At 37.0% G+C, this 16,248-nt stretch overlaps 1 protein-coding gene across 1 annotated transcript; it reads left to right on the top strand.

Moving 5' to 3' along the window:
- The first annotated feature begins 8,824 nt into the window (after positions 1 to 8,824).
- On the top strand, positions 8,825 to 14,191 carry LOC135225465 (uncharacterized). The gene is made up of 2 exons (XM_064264775.1): positions 8,825 to 8,905; positions 12,146 to 14,191. The coding sequence occupies exon 2, from the start codon at positions 12,605 to 12,607 to the stop codon at positions 13,871 to 13,873; it is 1,269 nt and encodes a 422-aa protein (XP_064120845.1). The 5' UTR covers positions 8,825 to 8,905; positions 12,146 to 12,604; the 3' UTR covers positions 13,874 to 14,191.
- Positions 14,192 to 16,248: the final 2,057 nt, after the last annotated feature.

The following is a 16,248-nucleotide window of genomic DNA, read 5'->3' as shown; positions in this document are numbered from 1 at the left end:
TTTTCTGCAATAACTTTTTATCTATGCATTTCATAAATATAACGCTTATTCAGAATACACATTATATCTACACAAATTTTGACTGTATTCTGCATTACGTAGGTTGAATAAATTTGGTACTTATAATGTAAAAGTGACTTTTTTTTAAGACGGGCCAACTTACTCAGAGAAAAGGTTTCGAACGCACTCGTTACGTAACTTATGACAGCATTTCTTCCCTCTTTCTCGATGGATGATTGGCTATACGTAACGAAGGCTAGACCTCTGGCAACAATGACATACAAATTTAAATACAAGCAAAGCAGTACACCTTTATGGACTCTGAAGCCTCTCCACTGACATTTGTCATAATGAACAAACCAACAAAATATGTTAATAATTTTGATTATTAGTCTAACTCCCAAAATAAGTGTCCTAAGAAATTACAGTCTATTTTATAGGTCACAATCAGATTGACAAGATGTAGGGAATAGTTGGTAATTTTCAAAAACATAGACAAGCTTGATTTGATAACTGCTATATCCAATGTCAAGCAATTTTTATTTATTGGGTATCTACCTATTTACTGAAAAAAAAATAGCCGGTACCGTATTTTGGCTTTAAACCTTCACCAATAATTATCGTCAGAATGAGGACTTCACGAGGCTCCACCCACTTTGGCCTCGTTATAATTCAGGATAACACTGAAAGTTATCATGGGCATTGTTGGATTAGAAAATTTAACTTCTGGCTATAAAGACTCATTTCTCGGGCAGTTGTAAGAAATGCTAAATGATCCTCAAGGATACCAGCAGTTGACCTAAACGTTTAATTCATGTATATTACTGCTATTACTACAGTAGTATTGCTACGCTAGCACCCCACCCACATCTATGTATCGTTCCGCCATTCATAAAGTCTTTATATCCAACACGTTGTACGACCTAAAGAAGAAGAAAAAAAAATATCGGATGATCTGTTGATCTGCTGGAGATTTTAACACATATAAGCTTGTATTTACTTTGGATAAAAATCTAATTTTAACAAAAAAAGTTATATAAAGGCTGATTACATACAATCTCTCTCTTTCTCTCTCTCTTGCTGGCATAGTGAATAGTTAATGGAAATGTTCAAAATCCTGAATGACATTACAAGTATTATAATTACGTTACGCTAAATACAAATCAGACCATAAACATTGGATTTAAACTATAAACTGAATAATTACCTATTCAGGCTATAGTAAGTATGGCTACGGGCTTTCTCTTGACTGTATAAAGTTACAAGTCGTAAGACAAATGCAGTTTTGCAACCACGGGGAAAATTCCAAATCCTGTTAGCCATTCTTGACTGCTATGGGTTTCAGAGCCGATGGAACAAGGTGAATGAAGTTTCTGTCTGGCGGATGGGCGGGGCAACATTTCGTAAAACAGTGTTTACCTTGTTTACATAATGAATGTTTTTCGACTCTTGGCTTGTAATCATTGGCCATGGCGTCGGCTGGATAATTTTTACTCTATAAAAATTAGAACTATCGGGTTTAGGTTATTAATAATGCTGACAAAATTTGTGTGTGGTTGTAAAATATACATATGTCAACTTTCAGCTACATCCGATGCTTTGATAAGGAGCAAAGTCCAAAAAACCGTAATACAGAGGCCCTGAATCTCATAGTAAGTCTACAGGCATAACCAGCCTTGTTTCACGGGCAGATCCAGCTCCGTTTCAGGGAATCTCTTCTCACCCCTACCCCCTTTGTAGGGGGCGGGGGAGGTAGTATGAAACCCCATTATAAAAACACACGCTTATTCTAATGTAATGTGTCAAAATTTCAAAGCAATCGGTGAAGAACATTCGGAGATCTAAGACTTTGAACAAACAAACATTTACATTTAAAAAGATATATATATATATATAATTATATATATATACATATATATAATCTCTCTCTCTCTCTCTCTCTCTCTCTCTCTCTCTCTATATATATATATATATTATATATATATATATATATATATATATATATATATATATATATATATATATATATATATATATATATATATATATATATATGAATATATTAGTAATAATATAAAAATATAATATAGAGATTTATAAAAAATATATATAATATTACATCATTATCTAATAATTAAACAGATATATATAATACATATATATATATATATATCTATATATATGTATATATATATAATATATATATATATATATATATAGATGTATATATATATTAAATATATATTTATATATATATATATATATCATATATATATATCTATATATATATATATAATGATATCTATAGTTTATATATATATATATATAATATATACTATATATAAATATAAAATATATATGTGGCAGAGGTCGACAAGGAAAGTATGGCAAAAACCACAGTCACAGGATGCGTGTGAAGGCTAGCTAAGCATAAATAGTAAACATACGAACATCAACCTTCTTGCATGGGGAGCTACTTTGGCTCTCATGAGAACTTTAGAATGATGAGTCGTATTAACCTAAAAAGAAGTGTTCGTTCGTACACACTTATCTTTTGTTAGGTTTGCTAACCTATCGCATTGCCAATCACTCTGTAAGAGACCACTTCTTCTCCCTCCATTTGTCGTAGACATAAAACTCTTCTCTGCAAAACCTATCTCATAATGTAACGTTTTAGAGAATACATATACTTTTGGCTACCTCTGGGTTTCCACAACATACCTTCAATCAAATCAAGAAATATGAAGAAAGGGTTCAGAATATATCTTCCTGCCTGTGGAGAGAGAGAGAGAGAGAGAGAGAGAGAGAGAGAGAGAGAGAGAGAGAGAGAGAGAGAGAGAGAGGGACTCTGTGAACCTCTCCATGACAAAACGCTGTTCGCACCCGCGAACCAAAAGTGCACACCGAGACCTGTGTATGACACTTAGGTGTATCCAGGCCCTTACACACACACACACACACACACACACACACACACACACACACATATATATATATATATATATATATATATATATATATATATATATATACATATATAATTATTATATATTGCTACTTTCAAAACACATATATCCCCTCTTTGACTGTATAAAATTTACATATAGAGTTTGCAACATTTTTCAGATTCCTTAGCTAGCCTTAGAGTTGTAGGATGTCTTAAAATGTGTGTTCAGATTCTGCATAACATAATTTAAAAGAGTATATAACGTAGTTTGAAAAGAGAGAGAGAGATTTGCTTTGTCCGTTCCAAGATAGAATGGTTTTCATTACTTTTCATCGCCTTGAGATTAAGGGAGCTCGCTGACTCCGTGTTGTTATCAAAACATGTCAATCTTAATTATCGCTCGACCTCCGTCTCAATCGGGTACGTGTCTTTGTTGAGCTGGTACGTAAATTTGAAGCTTCTAGAAGCATTATGTCATCTTTCGCATGCTCAGAACGTTTTGAACCCGTCAGGTTCTTGAAGTACCCATACAAAGAAGAGTTTTCATTACATCTTAGAACCGCATTGCGTTCAGACATCTCTTCTCTCTCTCTCTCTCTATATATATATATATATATACTTGAGATTATATTATCTTAACGTAAATTGGTCACTCGTAACTTGTAGATTTCAGATTTGATATTTCTTAGAGTTATTTAGTATTATTTAGTGCTTTTGTGGAATCTGAACAAATGTGTGTGTAACGGCACCTGGTTTTGTGAAAGTGTGAAACAAGCTGCAGCAAAGAAAGAAAATTGGTATACCAAGAAGGTAAAGTGTGTTATATTTTTATTAGTTGCAACTATTATCTAATAGTCAGTGGTTTGGTAAGAAACTAATAACTAATGGTTACGATGGTTTAGAGAACTAATAACTAATAGTTACAATGGTGTGTTTTGTGTTTGTTTCATTTGAAGTGATTTTTATGTTTGTGCATTTATCCATTTTCTTATTGAAGTGTGTGTTTTTATTTTATATTCTGTGTGATTGGTGTTTTTTACAACTTTGGTATTTTCCACATTTTTCTGTGGTTTTCATTTGCATTCACAATTTAATTAACTTAGTTATTTTCATTACTTAATCATTGCACAATTAATTGAATTTAACACTTGTGAATTAATTTGCATTTACTTAGAATTCTTTTCAACAATGCAGCATCTATTCAATGCGTTGCCTGCTCATCTGAGGAACATATCAGGAGATAGATGTGTTTAAGAATAAGCTCGACACATATCTAAGCTGCATCCCAGACCATCCAAGATTGGAAGATGCAAAATATACCGGAAGATGCATTAGCAATTCTCTAGTAGACATTAAAGGTGCCTCACACTGAGGGACCTGTGGCAACCCAAACAAGCTGTAAGGTCTGTAAGGTCTGTGAGGGGTCCTTTGATCCCCATAACAGATATGACATCCTCCTGCGAGAGTTTCCTGACATTTTCAAGCCAGAACTGCGTCAGGTGTCCAGAACCCTGGCCAAACATGGAATCTACCACCACATCTCCACTACAGGACCTCTAGCGCATGCCAAGTTCCAACGTCTCTCACCCAAGAGGTTCCAGGATGCCAAACTCGCGTTCGCTGACATAGAACGGATGGGAATCTGCAGGAAGGTGTCGAATACATGGGCTTCTCCCCTCCACATGGTGAAGAAGTCTGATGGTACCTGGAGACCCTGTGGAGACTATCACTGCCTGAACCTCGTGACGACGCCGGACCACTATCCTCTCCCAAACGTGCAAGACCTCACTGGGGCTCTTCATGGGGCCTAAGTCTTCACAAAGATGGACTTACTCAAGGCCTACTTCCAAGTTTCTGTACATCCCGACGACATTCCTAAGACGGCCATCATCATGCCGTTTGGGACGTACTCGTTCTCCTACTCCACTTTCGGCTTCAGAAACAATGGGGCTAGCCTCCAATGCCTGATGGACTTCGTCCTGAGGATCTGCCTTTCTGCGTTTGCTACGTGGACAACATCCTGGTCTTCTCCAAATCTCCAGAAGAAATCATGGACCATGTACGGGCGGTCCTGAAGCACCTCCAGGAGAATAAATTGGTTGTCTGTTTTGACAAGTGCACTTCTGAGGTCACGAGATCTCCCTGACTGGTGTTTGCCCCATGGCCTCGAAGGTGGACATGGTGAAGGAGTTCCCAATGCCAGCAACAGTCAAGTCCCTGTAGGAATTCATCTGCATGGTGAATTACTACTGCTGCTTCATGTCAGACATTGCCCATATCATGTCTTCCCTAACTGAAGCCCTGAAGGGGAAGCCAAAGAAGTTGAAGTGGGAAGCCCCTCAACAACGGGCCTTCGACCTAAAATGAGACTCACCAACGACGCCTGCAGAGCCATGTTGGAACAGATCGTGGACGGTACTCCTCAACCACTCGCATTCTTCAGCCGCAAACTCAAGCCGCCAGAGACCCGCTACAGTACACTTGACAGGGAACTGTTGGACGTCTACCAAGTCGCGCGGCACTTCAGGTACCTTCTAGAGGGTAAGCCCTTCACCATCATGACGGATCACCAGCCACTTGGCCCGCCTGATGGGAACAACACTCCACAGTACAACCACATACAACCCCTCGGCCAACGGCATGGTGGAGAGGACCCAATGCTCATTAAAGGCTGCCCTGATGGTGTGTTGCACAGATGAAAACTGGAAGGTGCAACTACTCTGGGTCCTGCTGGGTCTACACACCGCACTAAAAGCAAACGATGAGGCATCACCTGCAGAGAAGGTCTACAGCAAGGCATTGGCCATATCTGGCAAATTCTTCCCCACAGACACGGCCAAACCAGATACACCCATGCCAAGTTTGTGGGAAATCTCAGGGAAGTTCATGCCCTGCCTAAAAACCCTCTCTGACAGGACCAAATGCTTGGATACCTGCGAACATGTCTTCGTGAGAAATAATGCCCACCGCACCCCCCTGACGAGACCACACCGGGGGCCATACCACGTCATCAGCCAGAAGACCAAGGCCTACCTTGTCATGATACATGGCCACGAAGACTGGATCACAATCAATAGGTTGAAACCCACCCTCCTGATGGATGATGACAACACCAGGAAAGAAACCGGCAGGCGTCCCATAGTGCCTTCACAAAACAAGATCTCTCCTACTGAAGCCCCCGGCTTGCCCAAACACAGTCATGGACACTCGTGGACGACAGTCGAACACCCCCAGCTCCACACCTGGGGAGGCACCCTATTAGCCAAAACGCTGGATAACTCAGGACAAGGGATCGGCTCCTGCCTCTGCGAAGATACCGTGACTAGAATAGTTCCTCATTTAATGTAATTTCCCAATCATCATTCAAAAAATTGTTTTAGGGGGGTGGGAATACTTGTAGTGTCATCTTTCCACAATGTTTTCATTGTCATTCAACGCATCTATTAACTTACTAAGGTTTCTATGAATATCAATCGATGTAGAATTCTCTGGCCTTTCCGCCAATATGATATCATGTGTATACAGATACTACATCTGTTTATATTGTTATTTACATATATGTCAACAAACACAAATTGTCAGCCATGACCCGACCCAGCGTTTGGACTTCTGTCGACCTGATCCCAAGTGTTACGTCTCCGTACACACAAGTCATTGTATACCCTGCACTCAGGCAATAAAGCATCAGTACCCAGATACCTGTCAATCTATGCCCTTACAATATATAATATATATATATATATATATATATATATATACATATATATACATATATATATATATATATATATATATATAATATATATATATATATATATATATATATATATATATATATATATATATATATATATATATATATAAATATATATATATAAGGCATCCTGATCATTAGGAGTTTTTTAATTAGTGCAAACACAAGTATCAAACATATTATTAAGGCTTCGAAATACTTATTGACTGAACCATATAAAAACAGGTCTTTTGGAAGTAAAATCACTTAAAGCTACGCTATACCCACAGACAGAAACACAAAATAATAGGAGTTTGTTAAAATTTTGAAATAAATTTTACAGTTACAAGAAGGACAGAGACTACTTTACAAATATAGAAGCAAAGACAGGAAAAGCCACTTGCAAGTGCTAAGCTATAAACAAATGCAAAGGAAGTTTGGGCATTTAATGACGGCATGGTCTTTTATGTGGTTATGGATTCTAAGCACGGGACACATTTCATTTGCACCTTCTTCGTGTGACTTTTGCAGTTTAGCTACTTCACTTCTTTCTTTTCTTTATTTCAGGATATGTACTACCGAAGCAAATACTCTTCCCTGCATTCCTGACAAAATAACATAAAATTAATTAGGTCCTCTACATTTTACTTCCTCATGTATGCCTTCTTTGATAGTCAGTTTTAATATATTAGTTCCTGATATGAAAAAAAAATACCGATGCAAAGAAGTATTGTTTCTTTCCACTGTCTGGTTTTGGCTTTTAACTTTGTCATTTCCTTCATTGGCCTTGCATCCAGGTCCACCGTATAGCTTTTTTAGATCTTGTATATGCATGGTGATTTATTTATTTATTTTTATTTAGGGTATTGTTTATATGCAGCAACTCCCTAGCTACCAGCCTCGCCTGCGCTCAGGTTCGGGACTGAGGCTTTGCCTTTGCAACTGCTCTACAGTTGTTCATAAGCTGTGAATTAGATACAGTTGGAACTAATTCACACATCCAGAATTCTCTTGACCTTTTGGAAAAATTAAATAACACTGTATTAAACCTTAGTGATATCTTTGTCAGTTTTGGTGTATGATCCTTGTTTACAAAAGTCCTTATTGACTCTGTGCTAGCGTATGTAAGTAATGAACTTGTATTGCATGAATTACCTATGTCCGTTAGTCACATAATTTCATTGATTAAGTTGTGTGTTTGTGATTGTAAATTCACTTTTAATGGAGAATTTACTTTTAATGGAGAATATCACACTTGTCCCCTCAAAATGGTTCAGTTATGTAGATGACATCTTTGTAGTCTTACCTGTTGGTATCGATATAAAAGATTTAGTGTCAAAATTGAGTAATTTAGTGCCAACCATAAAATTCACTGTTGAAATTGAAAATAACAATGTCATCCCTTTCCTAGATGTATTAATACATAGAGAGTCTTTCTAATGTAAATTCAGTATATATAGGAAAACCACAAATAATTTAACATATGCACATTGTTATTCTAGCCACCATCTTAATATTAAATTTCATTTTTTTCTTCCATGTTCTTACGTTCTTTGCGGATTACAAGTCCACAATATCTTGACCAAGAAATACATAGAATACATAAAAACGATAGGAAATTATCTCTGCTACCCACCTCATATAATAGATTTATGTTAACAAAAAGCTCACAAAAAGTTTTACAGTGTTGTTAATAATGAAAAAATGTTAATGTTGTGTTCTCTTATAACAATACCATATGTATTCAGTTAGAACAGCCCAGACTTCAAATACACTCTTTATCCATCTGAGCAAAAAATCTCATTGTATAAATTGGCGAGATAGCTCTGTAATTGCTAGATCTACTGATTATGTTTCAAGTAATTTTTCTGTGACTTAAATCTGCTTGGGCCCTACATAAAAACTTCCACGTAAACCAATTGGTGGCAAAAACGTAATGGTTCTGTGTCGAGATAAAGTATCTGCATTGAGATCACTATGTCGTATCTTTAAAAGCCTTTGGAAGATTTACTTGCTTACCGATTTGCTGAAATTATAATTCATTCAAAGGAATTAAGAGGTCATTGTTGAAATAAAAAAATATGTAAATGACTAACTCGTTAGGGAGTTAGCCTCCGGTTGGAGCTCGATGCTTCCTTGGCTCTCGAGACCCAAAGCGAAGCAGACGTGAGAACTGGTGAGCTCTAGCACCTGTGTACAAATTTTATTTTCACCTTGAGGCAACGGTGAGTTTATCTCAGTTTATTACAGTAACAGTTAGGGGTAATGTACATATTGTTTCAGCAGTGTTAGTAATCTCAGTGCCAGAACGATATTGTGTGTTTTAATAAATTTTCTGTGATTTTTCGAGAAGTTTCTTGTGACCACGTGGTTGACTTGCATTAGCGTAAGGGCCACTTTGGGAGTTTAATGTTAAATGTTCAAGTGTAGACATGGGAATAGGTTGTATTTTTCAATAAAAATTGTAAACACCATTGAACCTAATTCAGTTATCCTTGTGTAAGGGCTGGTAGCTGTCCTTTCAGGTAGACGCCGATAACGCCTGGCAAACCGATAAGTATTGTCGTCGAAGAAATCGCAACATCACTTATTGTCTGAACACTTTTGTAAATTTCATGTTCCTAATACAAAGTGTAATGTTTTTCGAATTATATTGCTTTTGACCAGTATGTTTGACAGCATCGCTCTTAAATCCTTAATGTAGCTTTCAGGACTTTACTAAATTTGTACTGTCCGGTCGTATATGCCTTTTGTTTTCAAAATTGTTTTCTAACTAAATTACCTGTGACCAGGTATGGGTGGCTGCTTTTAAAATCTTTAATCCAGCCCACGGGAGTTTTTTCGTTTCTTTGAAGTGAATTGGACCTTTTCTTAATCCTGTATTGTCCGTTTGTATATACTTACCTGTAGTGCTGTGTTTCTCTTTGTTCTGATCAGTTTTGCCTTAAGTAAAGGGTCGTTAGGACTGAAAGATCTCTGCAGTTCTCGTGTTTTTGTTTTCCTCCGTGGCATTACCTTATATATATATATATATATATATATATATATATATATATATATATATATATATATATAATGTGTGTGTGTGTGTGTGACGAAGAGATGAGTATCTGGTTACTACTCTTACCATTTGTACTTGAGACTTAATCCTGGGTCGGGGTCACCATTTATACTTCGTGCACAGTTTGGTCAAGTACCTGGTTACTACTTACCTCACAACAGCCAGAACCTGAACCTTCATCGCAAATACCAAACGACTGAATACTCTAAAGGTAACAGCGATCCCTTATAGAACTTATTATTTAAGTAAACAATCAGACTAAGTTCATTAACACAGATGTGAGGTAATCTTAATTAAAGGGCATCACTCCTTCAACAATTTTAAATGTATTTCCCTGGTTCTAATTTACTGGAGGAAGAAAGCACAATTACCACTCTATATTTCTACCTAAACAAAAATAAAATACATATACTGGTAGTCAATTAAACTCTGACAAAAATTTTAAATACAAAAATTATTTCTAAATTCAAAAATTATAAGTGAAATTCACAATCTGAGGGAAATTTGTTATTAATTGAAAACAAAAGTTTAATTATTTCTTGAATTAATCATTACACAAAATTAAATCAAATTTTAGCAAGAAAATTAGACAGTCAAAAGTTAAATTATCCAAGTAAAACTCAAACTATAAAGCAATACTAAAATTTGAAAGGAAATTTAATTAAATGCAATTTAATTTTCAAGTGGAGATCAAAACAATTATACCATAAGAAATACTGAAATTAATTAAACAAAATGAGAATATAAACAAAAACAATATAGAATAATATGGAAAAGTATTAAAAGCAATGACAGTACAAACATTAAACATACAAAATGAAACACAAAATGGACATGTCAAAAGAACAAAATAAAAGTAAAATGTATAATTAGTGATAATTCTATCCAAACACTGTAAATAAAACCTTAAAGTACTTCAGAATATAAAAAATTGTTGCAACTTTTCACTCAAAAAAGGCCTTTTGAATCTTCAAGTAACACTTATGTGGGCGCCACACAAAAACAGTAATAATACTGTCTGTTCAGGTTCCATAAACAACAAATATGTTACTAAGAAATTAAACTTAGTGGGTGACCAGCCTCAAAATATGAGTTACGTTATGGTAGAGAATTAATGTTTCGTGAGCGCGAGAGAGAGAGAGAAACACTGTCCTCTCTTACGCACATAGTCTCAAAGTGGAATGATAGTTTCTATATATGTACGTATATGGGCGGTGGAGTATACAAGTTTGAGACGAAATCATATTACGCCATCTCAGTGACGTCATGGAATTTTCCAATCACAATTAACTACTTATCTTTTGACAAATTGAAATGGATAAGAATTAATTTAACAGTGATATTAAACATTTTCATAGTAATGGATCTGTAGTTATAGAACTAAACACGAAATGATATCATTGTACCCAGATAATCAAGTTAATTATGCAAATCATGATACAAGCATGAGATTTTGCACAAAGGCCCATTAAACTATTTTATACACTTTCAAACTCCTGGCAAAAAAAAATCCACTTTTTCAAAATGGCCTCCCAATTATTCAATCATGGCAGTTTTTGCAATGGAAGAAATCTGGAATATCGACTTTAAATTATCTAGTAACGTTCTTTTGAATAAAACTGAGAATTAATTGATGTACATTCTTTCTAGAATGTCCAATAATCAATAATAAGTTAGTTTCTAATAATTTTGTGCTGCACATGCGCAAAAATAAAAATAAAAACAATTTTCACCGCTTAAACATGACTTTATTGGAATTTCAACTTGCATTTGAAACAAAACACATGAATGATTTTTTTTGTTGCCCTTACATTCAAATTTCATATCATCAAATATGTAGTATTTGCGCATGCGCAAAAAAAATAAAAAAATAAGCGAGATTACATGCACTACCAGGGCACGCTGGTGTAAATCGTTGCCTATTGATAATCGGCATGGGGTTCATTGTAAGCTCATTATGAGTCTCCCAAATACTTTATGGTTTGCTACTTGTACAACCATAGAGTCGTACCTGAATGGACAGGGTGTGCTGATGCGGGATAGCCGAGCCAAGGAGGAATGGGCATAGTACCTCCGGATGGTGTACAGATCGCACAGGAGTTAAATTACAATGGATGAACGATCGGGCGCCATCGTCGAACTCAGTCGAATCCCTTACAAATAAATTGTAGTTTCAAGTGGTAAAAGGATAAACCTTCAGCCTGTAAACACTTATCTTAGCTGTATTGATAAACAATTATTGTCTAGTAAAACAAGTTCCATTTGTGTATTTATAGTATTGTCCCTGTGTCTGTAGATTATTTTGCATTCTTAGATTTTCATTTAAGCATGTCGAAAAGAATGCGCCTCTTTAGTCTCAACAGATAATTGGGAAACTAATTGGTTTAAATGTTGTTTGTTTCAGGAAGACGCAGATGAATCGTTAACTTCCTCAGTTGATGGGTACAAAATATTATCAAGAAATGTTCCCAAATTTCACGAATTAAATAGTTTGCCTATTCCACCTGACAGACGGCTAGACGACGGCAATGGTATTGAGAAAACTCTGACAGACAATGATGCTAAGTATCACCCAAGCTGTCGAATCAAATTTAACACCACTAAGTTAAAACGTGCAGAAGAAAAACATCATTCTATGATCGAATTGAGGAGTGAAACTTGTGAATCTCCAAAATTTACGCGTCGGACAAGCAAGAAACCATCACACGAGAATGTTTAGACATGTTTCCTGTGTGACAAAGAGGCACCGTTGTCATCATTAAGAGACCATGAAATTAAATGCAAGGTTAAAGAGTTGTGCAGAGGTGCTGCAAGATAAAAGGTTGCCAGCTAAACTTAGTGCAGGTGATGCGATTGCATAAATATGAAATACCATCCTGGTTGTCTAGTTAGCTTGTATAACCAAGAAAGATCTTGCAAGAAAAAACAAGAAAATAAGTCCGATGAACAAGAAAATGTAACTGTTACCGAAAATATTGCTCTGGCCGAGTTAGTAAATTACATTTTTGAAACTGTGCGAAACAATGAAGAGTCAAAAGCTTTTAGACTAGCAGATCTTGCGAATATGTTCGAACAGCTGGTACAACAGTTGACTGAGGAGTCATTTTCTATTCATCGTACTCGCCTAAAAGAAATGCTGTTGGCTAAGATTCCTGATCTACAAGCTTATACTAAAGGAAGAGATGTCTTTCTTCTTTTCGAAAAGGATGTCGGTCCTGCAATAGCATTGGCATGCAATTATGCTGCTACCCACAATATGGCAAGAACAGCTGAATTCGTTAGCGCACACATAAAGGAGCACAAGTCAAAATTTAATGGCACGTTTGCAGCGGAAGATGTACCGACTAGTGTTCCTAAATATCTACTTGAACTAGCCAGAATGATTGAAAATGGTCCTGATATACAGTCACAACTAGAGTATGATGTGCTTAGATCAGATGCTGTCATTGCACAGCTCCTTATGTATAACTACCATACAAAGGTGTCCAAGAAGGCTGAACAACAGCGACATTCTGTGGAATGTGAAACTCCAATATGCATTTATATTGGGCTGCTCATTTATGCCAGAACCAGGGAGAAGCAGCTAATTGATACCTTGTTCCAGCATGGTTTATGCATTTCGTACCAGCGAGTGCTAGAAATATCTACACAAATGGGGCAGGCAATGATCAATTGCTTCTTGTCAGAAGGTTTGGTATGTCACTCTGTTTTACAAAAAGTTTTTTTCACAACCAGTGCTGTTGATAACATTGACCACAATCCAAGTTCTACAACTACGAAGTTGTCATTTCATGGAGCTTGGATTTCTATTTTTCAACATCCTTCATCTGACTTTAAGGGAGAAGAACGGGGAAACTTGACTTTAGGGAGTAGACAAAATACCAAACAGATACTGTCTCTCCCAGATGCGTTCACAAGTGTTAAACCTGCCTTTCTGAAGACGAAGCCAAAGCCTCCGGATACCCCAGGAATGACAATGAGGATACAAGATGACATATATCTCAAAATAGCATCAAAGATGAATATGAGTGGCTTAACGTTGTTCATTAAGCCACTCATATTCAACTTGATAATGAAAACGTCTCGTTGTCATCATTTCACTCTAAAAAGCATGGTTCATCTGTTGAGGTAAGCGTAACTTCCCTTTTACCTTTGTTCCAAGAAACAGCCCATTCTGCTTCTGGTGCCATGATTAAGAGAGTGAAACATGGTAACCCAAATGGACATCGATCCCTTCTGTTGCAGCATCTTGTCAGGAACTGTTGAAATGTGGGTGCAAAAAATAAATGTGTTGGTAACTGCAAGTGCTGTCGCTCTGGGCTTTCTAGTTCAGGAATAATTATGTTCATGTAACTGTCAGGATCGATAAGAAACAGTACTGTGGCTATTTTATATCCTAATAAGGCAAATTGTACTGTTGTGGAATGATTGCAGCCAGAATTTACAATTCTCGTTAACGTTACAAAATAAAAGTCTTTTTTACCATTTAGCAGCTATTTTGAAACCGGAAGTGGCTTTCATTGACCTTTGGGTTTACTTGCTATCTTGCCAAATTGTTGTACAAACGTATGAGTAGAGAAATTCTTGACTAATTTAAATGTTTTGTCGACTTATATGATTGTGGGAAATATGTTTCCCTCAGTGGGAAGATTGAAAGAATATACACTACAAAATTACGAGGGTAATTCTATCCACTGAATGTTCTCTGGTAATAAGGTAAATTGTATGAAACGGGCTGTTAAGCACACAATTATTCCGAGCACATAACGTGTTTTCAGACTTGTGTTAGAAAATCCAAAGGATTAATGAATTGCTGTGTAAGTTTAAGTAGGCTCGTTAAAATCAGGTAAGAGTAATTCAGGTAAGTTCAATTAAACTAATGAGGACTGAATAAATTAAACTAAGGCCATAAGATTCCAAGGTAAGTTCAGTTTGGTCCTGGAATTCAATTAAGTTTCAACCCGGTTAAAGTGAAGCTAAGGTAAACTAATCACAAATAGTAATGGTAAGTATACAGACAGACCTAATTTTGGCTAAATATTTTATCATGCCCATGTAGTTATGTAAACCCATGCAAAATTGTTCAATCTAAGTCTATGCACAATTAATTCTCATAAACTCCAATATTACAACAACCTAACTACGTAAAAGGGCCTCTAAATTCAGCTAAGGTAAGGAAAACAGTGCATTACGTCTTAAATAAGCAAGTTAAACGTTAATAGACGAAACTGCTTCCTATAGAATGTCTGTTGACTCGAATCGGCTGCCCGATCATCGTGACCTAGCCTATATGGGAATTGTATATCAACCTACCTTAAAGTTAGCCTAGTTTGGATACACACATCTTAATTCACCCCTAAACTGAAAACAAATCCTATCTATTTAGTCAGCAAAACCAGTGACCTCTAATTATGTTTGTGTAAATAAATGGGTATGTTGATAAAATTTATTCTACTTACCGACACTTTCCGACGACAGAATAGTCCAGATGGCCGCTTCAAATTTTGGTTATAGATAAGGATTCAGAAGGATATGGGTTAGGATAGGTACAAATAGGAAAGGAGATTGTAAGAACAATATTTGTACCGAATGTCCGACCTTCCTCGTAAATACCTTTTGATCTCTGTATTTGTCCTTTTCTTATTATATGCTAAAATGTAGAGCGATTCACAGCCTTTCCGCCAACGTACAGAATACGTTTCCTCTGTACCAAAATATATGTGTATTTTCGGCTGTGAAGAAACACAATCACAGGGGGGGCTCTGTCCCTTATTGTTTATGTTTATATGTGCATGCATGATGGACACTATGTTCCCATTCGCACACCACCTTATGTACAGCCGTCTCTTTAGAATAAAGTTAGCTAGAGCTCTCTCCCTATCTGACTCAGTCCTCACAACTGGTAATTTCAAGATTTTGGATGGTAGCAGCCTTCACTCTACCCCAGAAAACCTTTAGCGGACTTATTACGGTGTTTAGTTTAAGTTTTCTGGAGTTCCTATCAGCGGTTGACCATGACACCATTAGCGGACTCAAAATGGCTCGTCCCCTACAGGAGTGTTTTGGCATTTGTCTTCACGGTTTGGCCACAGAGAACTCTCCTCAAAATTGGGAGCTGCCCGTTGCCCTCCCGCCGCTCAATCCATTCCCTCCCTCCTCAAGTGGTTCCTTACTCACCGCCGCCGTGCCGTCGGAGCCCCACTCCATCCAGCTGCTGCCCTTCTCCAGACAGAACGTCGCAGCCTGGCTACACCGCACGGAGATCCAGTTCCAAATCCATGGGATCACCAGGGAGGGAGCCAAGACAGACCTCATCGCCGCAACTTTCCCAGAAGACGTATTTAACTGCCTTACCCCATGGATGGTCAGCCAACCCGGCGAGCTGCCCTACGAAGGCCTGAAGACCCAGCTCGTCCAGGCCTTCTCCCTCCCAGTCCCCAAGTGGGCCTCCCACATCTTCAACCTGGTGGCCAACCCAATGACCACTGGGGACACGTGACTAGCCTG

The sequence above is a fragment of the Macrobrachium nipponense genome, chromosome 13 (assembly GCF_015104395.2).
Source record: "Macrobrachium nipponense isolate FS-2020 chromosome 13, ASM1510439v2, whole genome shotgun sequence".
Taxonomy (NCBI): domain Eukaryota; kingdom Metazoa; phylum Arthropoda; class Malacostraca; order Decapoda; family Palaemonidae; genus Macrobrachium; species Macrobrachium nipponense.
The sequence above is the reverse complement of the archived record's forward strand: the minus strand, read 5'-3'. Positions and strand labels throughout refer to the sequence as shown.